Consider the following 12,123-nt stretch of genomic DNA (forward strand, 5'->3'; position numbering starts at 1 on the left):
AGGTTACACTGCCTATTAGATAAAGCTCAACATGACCCTACAGGTAACGTGGTGGAACTTTAGGTTACACTGCCTATTAGATAAAGCTCAACATGACTCTACAACTAACATGGTGAAACTTTAACTCAACATGACCCTACAGGTAACATGGTGGAACTTTAGGTTACACTGCCTATTAGATAAAGCTCAACATGACCCTACAGGTAACATGGCGGAACTTTATGATCAATATTATCTGTCTAAAACTCTTTATTGATACAAGTCTATTCTCGTATATGGCGTGTTTTCTGATAATCATTCCGAACTGTAGCAATTAACGCGTTCGCTGCCATCAGTAGTATTAATAATTTCTACCCAATTGCCTTTCAAGAGGTGCAGAGAAGCAGTCAAAGTGTCCGAAACTCATGTGCTACAAGAGATATTTGGCTTTGAAATAAAATTGTGTGACCCATCGGTGGGGCACATGGCAATGAACGTGTTTGAAACATCTTTGTGTTATTTAAAATATGATGACTTTCGTTCAAATAATGGACATACTTTTGTTCAAGAGTATACGTTTTGCAAAATAATAGGGACTGGCTCAGCCAACTGATGAAACCACTGGCTCAGCTAACTGATGAAACCATAAGCAAGTTTTCTCTACGCAAATCAGCTTCGTGACATGTTATTGTCAGTTATCTTGACCTATAGCAGTGATTTTCAACCTGTGGTGCGCGGCTCGTGGCATGTTATTGTCAATGACCTTGACCTATAGCAGTGATTTTCAACCTGTGGTGCGAGGCTCAGGCATGTTATTGTCAGTGACCTTGACCTATAGCTGTGATTTTCAACCAATAGTGCATAAGAATATTGGAGGAGTTTGCAGAATGATTATATAAAGAAAAAAAAATATATCGTTTGTGATTAAATTTTCATTCTTTATTCTATAAAAATGTTGAAATAATATTCAGAAGCATTTTATTTATTTATCACTTTAACGCTGAATGACAATACTTTGGTGTGTGAGTTGTGGCTCTTAATTTTGAATGATATTATCTCAAGTATATGTATTAGTATGGAGGAAATGGTGTTTTGGTTAAGTGGTACACAGACTGAAAACCACTGATTTGTAGAATAAGACAAAAGAAGTTCGTATTAATATATCATTAAACAAACAAATTTTAAACGTCAGATTATGTTTTTATAAATTTGAATTAGATGTTAATGCACCGTATTTTACAGTAGGCGTTTAACACATCACGAAATGTAATTTAATACATATCAGTAAACCTATATTAATATATATATATTAACACTGATCGTGTGAAAAAAAATGTATATGTTTGCTTATACGTACGTCCAAGTCAACAGATGGCAGAGGCAGCGAAAGCGTGTATGTGGGAAATTCTATAAGAAACGGTCTGACATTCTATTATAGAAGTGATTTAACGCCAAACAATTTACGGCTGTCATTTTTCGCTATGGATTTTGAAGTGAATGGATGTGTGCAATGCCCTTTAATTTTGTGTGTCGAAAGATTGAAGAAATACTGTACAGTAGCAAAATTTATTCGTTTAAATGCCGTGAAGACTAGAGTGTGCAACGGTTGTGTGTTGTCGTGGATTATGAGAACCCAATAAATTGAACATTTTAGTACTCTCAAGGATATATTAACACTTTTAAAAGTAAGGGTACCAGTTATAGTGGTTTTTACTGCAAAGCTACGAAACGGGTTATCTGCTCTCTGTCCACCGAAAGGAATCGAACCCCAGATTTTAACGTTGTAGATCCTGAAACTTACCGCTGACTCACCTGTAACACGGCTATTAGAAATTAAACCTTTACAAACCATGATTAAAACATTATCTTCAAAAAAGTTTCTTCTAACTGATCTAATGCCCACACCGAAAACCAGAAAGAAAAGGCATTATTCCTCATGTTTCACTAAACTAGATTGTTTATTTAAATTACGTCATCTTAGAATACTTCTTTTTTTGCACAGTTGGACATGGGCAAGTGGTTATTGGTTCGTAACCCGTTGTCGCAAAAAATGCGAGACAGTCAAATCCAGCTCTTCATCCAGACAAGAGTTGTCCAAAAGTTGGTGGCGGATGTTTGTTGACTAGCTGCCTTCGCTCTACCTGTCAGTTCAAAATTAAGATCGACTATGCGTAGATAGCCTTTGTATAGCTTTGAGCAAAATTCTGAAACAGAAAAAAACCTTTCAGCTCAAGAGTCAAATTATTACGAGAGGAAGATTTTGGATTTGATTTATTTTCACCCGACATTTTCGAGCCCCGGATCTTAGCTTTGTAATTCCGTAAACTCACTACTGTCTCACACGGAGAACTTGTAAATAGAACACACATAAAGAACACGTTTAAGCAGTGTTACGGAAAGAATAACACATATGACTGGAGTTCGCGAAGGTAAGAGCATATACGACCAAATATCACTAATTTCTGCAAGGCATTTGTGCATTAGCACACTTGTAAACTTTAAAATCATGAGATAATATATATAATAAAAATAACACAAGAATGTCTCAGTACAGAAACAAAAATCTTCACGATAGGTAACACAAGTTTGAAACTTAGGAAGACTCAAATTTTTGTTCGAACGTGATGTTATACTTTCTGTCCTCACAAATATTATTTTTATTACTTTAAAAAGAATTACTGTCTTATAACAACAATAACAAAAAAATATCTTAATGTATTAAGTCCAAAGTTTAATGTCCAAGTATAAATCAGTATTTTAAAATATTTTTACTGTTCGGTACTCAAATGTGTAGAAAGTTTTTGTTCTCCTCGTGATGACTGATAACATCATCGTTACTCGTACTTTTAAGAAGAAAATATTTTGAGAACTAAAAACAAAGAAAAACAATTTTTGATCAAGATCAAGCCTAGAGAAATAAATCCTGAACGAACGTAATGAACTTACTTTACTCTAGTAATCTATTTTTATGTTAGGAATTACATATAATAAATACACTTGTTTAGCCCCTGTTGTCAAATAAAATCTACTTAGATCAATTGTTCTCTCAAATACGTTTGTCTAAAAGTTTTAGAACAAACTAGAATAAAACACCCGTCGGGGATCAATAATTCCATTATGATTCAAGGAGGCCTCGGGGTATCGATAGAACTCTTCCATTATCTTCAGTTACTTCTATAACTACCCCAAGAGGAGATGTCCGTACCCTAACAAAAACTCCGTTAGGAACGCGTGTGCCAAGTTTGTTCCCACTAGCTTGTGAGTGGAAATATGAACGCAGTTTCAAACGTGACTCATAGCCATCCCACATTTGGAGCTGAAAGACTGGAGGGAAGTCAGCTAGCTACCAATACCTACCGCCAATTATTGTCTGACGAAAGAGATTTGACCTTCATTCCTGTAGTAAACCCACGGCAATAGGCTGCGTACCATAAATCCTCGGTTTTCCACTTCGAACACTCCAGCCACTAGGCCATAAGCAGTCTTCTTTACAATTTCAACTCAGCTCTAACGATAATATTTCTTTTTAAAGCGAAATATAGTATGACAAAGAAAGTTTATGAGAACGTAAAAACTGCTCTTAAAAGCAGTAGTATTTCTTCGTATCCCGTTCTAACATAAGTCTTTCTTCCCTTTAACTGACTAATCATATCTTGATTCTTCTATTACATCACATTCCATGCTTACGAAAACTTGGGCAACACTGAATATTCAGTAAGTTGAACCACTAACATTTACATAAAGAACAAATGATCAGGTGTATATGTTGTAAAATAGTTTTAACGTTTATTAGCCCTTGAAACAATCGAAAGAAAGACGATTTCTCAATTTTCTGGTATCTGTATAAGCCTCGCCAAATGTAACTTCTGCACAGTTAAGAAATAAAGCATCACATTTTCCATACAACTTAAGTCATTTAGCGATTTGAATATTTTATTAAATTATAAATGATTTGCATTATTTTATAGCTTTAGAGAACGCTTGCAAACAGAATGAGAGCAGGCTGTCACAAACACTTTGCTAATGCTGAAATATATATAAAAAATAAAAAAAGATAAGAGCGTATGCCAGTATGTGTGGATTATTGGGTGTATGATGTAAAAATCAGTCAAAATGACACGGAAAACATTCTTTTTGCTAACTACAGAAATATCAAATTATCTTGATAAAACAACAGTAACCGGTAACAGCTCGTAAGTAAAGAAATTATCGTTTAGCTGTCATGGAGCTAATAAGAAGGTTTTCACTCATTATATCTTTAAAAAGATATTTTTAGTATGACAGAGTTCGTTCTAAGTTGTTATAACAAAGTTTTCAAAACACTACACATCTCAATTAATTCCGTTGTGCGTCGTTAAGGGTTTGATTTTTTTTAAATTTCATTTCTGTAGAATATATAATGTTTTTGTTCTCAAAAGGCTGTATGTTATTAAACGTGAAGTGTAAGCATTTGATATATTTAATAAAAAGTATTTACAGTTATTACTTATAAAAATATGAATACTTTAAATTTGCTCTATGAAACACACGTTTTTTGTTTGGTAACCTCTAGAAACTGCAGCTAAGCTGATTGCAAGGAAAGCTACCCAGTGGAGCTATATACGAGTTTATTTGTTTGTTTAAAGTTAAGCACAAACCTACGCAATGGGCTATCTGTGCTCTGCCCACCATATAATTGACCTACTTTAATAATTCTTTGGTGTAAACCTAATATAAAAAACACTGTTTCCAAAATATTAATTTTTTGGAAAAAAAAAAGAGATATTCATGTCCATATGTTATGTATTTTTAACCAGTCATGGTATCTTATGTGACATGTTAGCTCAAAGGTCAGGTTAAGAGATCTCAAGGTTCAGACATAGCCATTCCTAATTTGTAATTACTGGCCAAAAGTAGGGCAGTCAGTCAGAATCACACGCTGTCTACGCAGTTGCTGTCTGGGGAATAACGAGATTGGCGCTCGCAGTTAAAAATTCCTAAACAACTGAAAGTGTGGAACATGCCTAGCGATATATCGCGGCTCGAGCCTTGGACTTTCTAGTAGGCAGCCCGACACGAGGCTACTCCAGCCTAATATACACGTGTAAAATTTATCTACAATGCTAATTTGTCACCTTATTAAGACGCCTCTCATAAAAATATAGAATACAGCATTTATTTACATATTCAAGATAAAATTATCACACTATTATGTCAAGTAATTGCTTCAGCCCCATTGATGTTGAGAGGTACGCATATCATGATTAGTAGGTGTGGCATTGAGTAAGATCAAGAGTGTCTTTTCGACTTTCAAGGTGGCACGATAGACATGCCTGTCTAGTATGAGCCTCATTTTCAAAGACTATTTTTCTCATCTGCTGTTCAAAGACACGTGTCATCAGATTCTATGAACAGGAGTAGTTGATATGAAATACATCTACTACTAGTAAAAATTGTGACTATCAATCACTGGTGGCAGGTCAAGGTAAAAAAAACAAACGAGTAAACAAATTTGTAAAGTACAATAGATGTCGGGTTGTATCAAAGTTGATTGATTACTTCAACAATAGTCAAGATTCACTTATCTTTAACTGTCATATGGCAGATAATTAATGATCCAAAACCACTTATCTCATAAGCAACCAGTAAAGCACGACTTCGGTGATACTTGAAGTACATACTATGGGTATGTGTAATGTTGTATGTTAAATTACGTTTTACCATTTTCTGTGCAAGTGGATGAGAATTAACATTCAGGAAATCATGTGATACATTTGGACCTCTTTGTTTTCTGTTATGAATGGGCAATTTGCTGGAGTTGATATAATGATGACGGAGACGTTCTCTGACAAGGGTTATCTCCTCTGATTCCAAGAAAACGAGGACTAACCTCCAGAGTGTGCCTGAACATTGTAGACCGATATTGTATATCCCAAAATGCTACTTTTCCAGTCTGATAGATAAAACTCTTACAAGGTGATTACGTAGATATTTATCGTGTTACAAAATTTGTTCGAACAGCATGACAGTAACTACAGTCATCTTTCTTAGCCAGCATAATCTAGATTCGCGTGAGCACCTTTATGATAAACGTGAACTTGCTATTCATTACTGTATCCTATGCACCGGTTGTAGACTATACTTCGCGATGAATGGGCTAAACTTTCCGAATATTGTGGAATTAAATGCCACGCTGAATGAGGGCTAATATAGCGATGTAAAACGATCCAACACAGTATTAGTTATGAGTTCTGATACAGTGGACAGTCAGCGTATTTTTTAACCTTATTGTTAGCTGATAAAAAATAATAAAAATCATTAGAGGGCTTGCTAAAACTACAACATTGGTCATTGTAGGGATTTTGTAATAGACTTAACACGGTTTTAATACTGACTGTTGTTCCGTAAGATGTGAGCAGAAGCAAAATTAATAAAAGGTAATAAAGAATAAATTAACACATATACATAAAAACAGTATTCTGTTTTATTTTTACAACGTTTAGAGCGAACGTCCTTCGTCAGAGAATAAATATTGTTGGACATAGAAACTAGGCTAAGAAAGACTTATCCTTTATTACCTTTTATCCGAACGGTTTATAAAGTAATAGGCATATGTTTTACATGTTGTAACAATTGATTATTTAAGTGCCGAATGACTAACTTTTTTTTACTATCTTATACATAATAATCCTTACTATTAGATACCCAAAGTCGGCCCTTCTATCACCAAACTTACGTAAACAAAACTTATGTAAGTTACAATGAATACTGACTCAATAACTGACTCGGATATAATTCTGCTTCTGTGTGTTGTTATAAAATTTGACATTTACTTAGAACAAATCTATGAGCAGAGACTACACAGTCTATTCAATAGCAGACTTAACCTTTACACAGACAGTAATCCGCAAGACGCGGAAACAACTCAAAGAAAATTCATACACATGCGTCATCAATCAACTTGGCCACTGCGCAGGTGCAGGCTTAAACGCCAGCTACTTCATTTCTTAGAGAACCTAGAGAAATGTGTACTGAGAATAACACTTAGTAGATATTTAGTTGATATTTTTTATGATAATTTGTCAAACTGAAACCAAATATTAAAGTCTCAAATATTAATTTAAATTATTTGCTTCACTTATGATTTACTATGGTTTGTGTGATGGTGGAATTTTGAAGAAATATCACTAAGCTACAAACAAACAGCACAAGCTATAATGCTGGCCAGGGATCTCAGCTCCTGCAAAAAGACAGTGTTATTTGATGTAAATGTTTAAAGACATTTGATCAATACAAATACATGAGGTCACTCAGATGTCATATTGATGCGATTATAAAACACGTAACGTTATAGTAATGAAATGAATTCAAACACAAGACAATGTATATCATTATTACTTTACGTGGTCATTCGCATGTGTCACAGTGTTGTGTTTTTTTGTGTGTTATCGAGTAAATTCTTGGACCACTTTTAAAAAAAAAAAAAACTTATTTTTTGAGTAACTCCACAATCGATGACAGAGGCGGCGCGGAGAGATACTGAAGTGAATTTCTAGCAATATTTGAAATTAAATTTTGTGTGTAGGCGAATGCAAAGCAGCCAATAAAAATGTTCCAACTTTATCAACCATAGCTTTTTATTACTCTGAAATGATCGATGGTTTATCACCCTAGTTACCTAGTCTGTAAATCCTTTAATGTTAAAAGATTTACTGTTCACACTTTGAAGCTGATAAGAATTAAATAAAATCTGGAGTAGCATCCTTGGGGAAATCCATCTTATCTCTACCTATCTAGTGCAATAGGATACTAATCTTTAAAAAAATAGCAGTGTTGTGTGTTTCTTCCTATTGTCTCAAGTGAAAAAAATATTTCCTTTTGATATCTATAACGAGTCATTCGTAGGTTCCACTTATTTTTATTTTCTGTGAACATTATAAACAAAAACAAACATAAAATAAAGTTGATGACATTTATACAATACGCACGTTAATTTATTTAACTTTCTAATTATATATTTTAGAGACAAACTACTGTTAATTGTCACAAGAAGTGCGCCTTCCCCCTTTTTGCTGTTTATTACTGAAACAAAGTTAAGAATGAATATGATAGGCTAAATATTCAATATAGATTTGCATTTACCGTAACTGAAAACAGCTAATCGCTTGTAGGGTAAAATTAAACCGTTTTTAAAAACTCTTACCAAAGATACGTGTGACGAACAAAGTGTTGCCGTTGTTCATGGCGACCTTAACTCACTATGTGACATTAGAAACCACCTTTACCGTTGTTCATGGTGACCTTAATTCACTATGTAACATTAGGTACCACCTTTAACGTTGTTCATGGTGACCTTAATTCACTATGTGACATTAGGTACCACCTTTAATGTTGTTCATGGCGATCTTAACTCACTGTGTGAAATTAACGATTTTGGCATTCCACCGACTAAAGAACGGAACAATTTTTCCCATAATTCCATTCTCCAACTGACCAAAATATTCCGAACAGATGCAGAAACTGCATGGATGACCTAGTAAGAAGGGGACACTCTTTTATTGCCACATGTGTGTTTATCAGATTGACTTACTACTTTGAATTTGAGGGTACTTGTTTCCACAGGTTGCAAATAGCGATACAGTGTCAATTAAACTAATTCATTGCCTGCATACAGTAATGTTAATGATGCTTCTAAAATATCCTCTAATTTCAGCTTTGTTTGTCTATTCTTTCAAGCATGATATCACTATAAAATTTGGATCCTGTAACTTACGTGCTTAAAATTTGTTCAATGGGGCATTTGTAGAGAAATTATCATAAACCTATTTTTTTTAAAGGTGGTTTCTAATGTCACATAGTGAGTTAAGGTCGCCATGAACAACGTTAAAGGTGGTACCTAATGTCACATAGTGAGTTAAGGTCGCCATGAACAACATTAAAGGTGGTACCTAATGTCACATAGTGAATTAAGGTCGCCATGAACAACGGTAAAGGTGGTTCCAGTGACATTCCATAAGACTTAGAACAGTTTTTTCTTCTGCTGACAAATCCTCAATGTATACGTTTTCTAATCCTTTATAATCTTAAAGTGTTTTGACAATATTTACTTCTGTAAATAACCTCTGCTGCCCACCAACAGTTAACACGGTTTCATAATTATATGGAAACAAGAAGTAAATCGAAACAGTCGCGAAAACAAACAAATGGTCACTTTTGAAGATGTTTCTTTTTTCAAGACTGGATAAAATTTGCAAAATACGCCGTGCATTCCCACATCGCGAAACGCGCTCATATATAATGTTTATTGATTTTTCGTATTGTCTTCAAGTGTAATTTTTGTACTATAAGAAATGTTTGCCCCTTTACTTCTTGATGTAGCATATATATATATATATATATACATTTCTAAGCCTCAAACGTATCTTTTGTGTACTCTACTTTGAGCACAATACTGATTAAATCAGAGGTGTGAAAATATGTTCTTATTATATCTTTTTTCTATATATATGTTAGGTAAAATCGAGATTATGTATGATTCTTTGCGTGTTAAAACGCTTCAGTACATGGAACAAAAATATACGCAACTTATTAATAAATAAACCCCGTAATATCATGTCCTACAAATATTTATTACAACACTACAAGAGAAACAAAATAAAGAAATAAAAATTGCTGACGAAGTGTCAATTGTTTACCAGAAACTCTATAATGACTTTCTTCGTAAAACACTTTGAGATATCTTTGGAGTCCAGCCCAACTTAAACACGGTCCTTTACATACAAAATAGAACAAATTCAGTGGGTGTAAATCTGTAAAGGAAGAAATACCATCTTTCAAGAACTACATATTTTTCCAAGAGTCGCGGATCATATTTCAAGTTGAAACATAGAAGAGAATCGCTTAGGTCTAAGTGTAAATCACAAAAGAACTATTTTATTGTAAAAGCTCACTAAATGTGTATATATGTGTAAATGGGTGAGGCATAATTTTAAACAAATAGCTATTAAAAATAAACGTGACAAACGTAGTTTTAAAAAGAAGAAATGTGGTGACTAAATGTTTTTAGAATAACATTTACTTTTTAGTTTACTTTTTCCACGACAATTGTCGTATAAAATAATAGCTAGAATGATTGAGCCAAAGTTTGTTAAGAATAAAGCATTAACTATAACACGGTGAAAAGGGAATGAGACATTTAAAACGTTTTTTTTCTTTGTTTGCTGTTAAGCACAAAACTACACAATGGGCTATCTGTGCTCTGCCCACCACGGGTATCGAAACCTGGTTTCTAGCGTTGTAAGACCGTAAACATACCGCTGTGCCACTGTGGGAGGGGGAGCAAAATATTTTCGTGTTATATTGTGATTATTTTTGTCCTTTTTCCAAAGTAAATGAGGAGACCTCACGGCGATCTTGCACGTGCAATGGCCACTTCTCTCCCTTATTTCATGGTTATCAGACAACAGAGAGCTTAAAACCCGTGATCTTGTTATTATTGAAATTATGAATATGTCATTTTTCTTTTTGGATAATACAAAAATGATAATATAGATTAATCTTCTTAAGATGGAGGTTTCTCAAAAGCAGATAATTGATTGAGTGTAGCGAAAGTGAGTAAGATGGATGAAATGTTACTTGTTGAAACGGTACGAATAAATCTGCTAGCGCTAAATATATTTGATGTTTAGGAAATATTAAAAACACTTAAAAATATCTAAAAGCTTATTTATATGCATATTCACATCAAAACGTAATTTTTTTAAAGCTTGTATCATGTGGCTACTTTAGCAAATAAACATAAAAGAAAACAATGTATAACTTGTTTACTAAAAATAGAACCAAATAACTTTTGGATCAAAAATCTAAAGTTAATTATCTTAAAATGTAAACAAAATAAAAAATATCAGTATTAAATCGATGTTATTTACCTCTCTTGTTTACCTTCAGTTGCTCTGTCACCATCCACCATAACCACCATTTATTCCTCCAAATTCTCTTGTTCCTCCTCTTCCAAAAGTCTTTCCATAACCATTAATAAAGCTACTTCCACCAAATCCACTTCCAAAGCTGTTTCCGTATCCTCCAGTTCCACTAAATCCTCCAAACCTATTACTGTCAGAACCAAAGCCAAACCCCCTTTTTCCTGTAATAAAGCTACCAAAGTTACTTCCTTCTTTTCCATTGTAGCTTCCGCTTAATCCAAACCTTCCTAAGCCTCCACTAAAATATTCACCATTTCCGAATCCACCACCTCCAAATCCACTATGCCTATGCCCGCTGTTAAATCTGCTTCCTGAACCACCAATACTGTAGCTACTTCCTCCACTGTTACTTCTGAATCCACTACTACCGTGTCCATCACCAAACCCGCCACTACTGTAAGTTCTTCCTATTTTGCCATTTCTGAATACACTGCTGCTGTGACTACTTCCAAATATACCACCTCCATAGCCACTTCCTCCTTTACCAGCTCTAACACCCCTACTATCATATCCATCGCTACTATGACCACTTCCAAATCCACTATTTCTATGGCCATCTCTAAATCCACTGACGCTATAACCACCTCTGGATTCACTGCTACCATAGCCACCTCCTCCTTTGCCACCTCTAGAGTTACTACTACCATATTTACCATTATCGTATCCACTTTCAAATCCACCACTTCCATACTCACTACCTCTTTTATGTCCGCTTCTGTATCCACTACTTTCAAGCCCACCTCGAGATCCACTATTATCATAACCACCACTGCCTTTTCCTCTTCTAAATCGGTTGTTTCCATATCCGGCACTGCCACGCCCACTACCACCGTATCCATCTCCAAATCCACCGCTTCCATATCCTCTTCCGTTCAAATGTCCACCGCCATCGTGCCCTCTTCTAGACCCACCCCTATTGTACCCATCTCCTCCAAAATTTCCACCATAAACGACCATTAAATAGGCCGTTAGAAAGAGAAAAATCATCTAGAAGAAATAAGTGTTTGTGCTAATTAGTCTTAAAATGTTCAGAGTTTTGAAGTTTAAGAAATGAAGTTTCTTAATAACTAAATGTATGAATTAAAGTCCCAAATAATCTTACAACCATCCTTTATATAGAATAAGTAACCTCATCAAAATATGTTAAGTAAAACAATGTATGCACTATAGATCACTACATGTC

The 12,123-nt window shown here is 34.5% G+C and overlaps 1 protein-coding gene across 1 annotated transcript; it reads right to left on the reverse strand.

Annotated features, from left to right (window-relative positions):
- Positions 1-10,913: 10,913 nt before the first annotated feature.
- On the reverse strand, positions 10,914-11,897 carry LOC106460838 (keratin, type II cytoskeletal 2 epidermal-like). The gene has a single exon (XM_013920580.1). The coding sequence runs from the start codon at positions 11,895-11,897 to the stop codon at positions 10,914-10,916; it is 984 nt and encodes a 327-aa protein (XP_013776034.1).
- Between the last annotated feature and the right edge of the window lie 226 nt (positions 11,898-12,123).

Source organism: Limulus polyphemus, unplaced genomic scaffold (genome assembly GCF_000517525.1).
Source record: "Limulus polyphemus unplaced genomic scaffold, Limulus_polyphemus-2.1.2 Scaffold846, whole genome shotgun sequence".
NCBI lineage: Eukaryota > Metazoa > Arthropoda > Merostomata > Xiphosura > Limulidae > Limulus > Limulus polyphemus.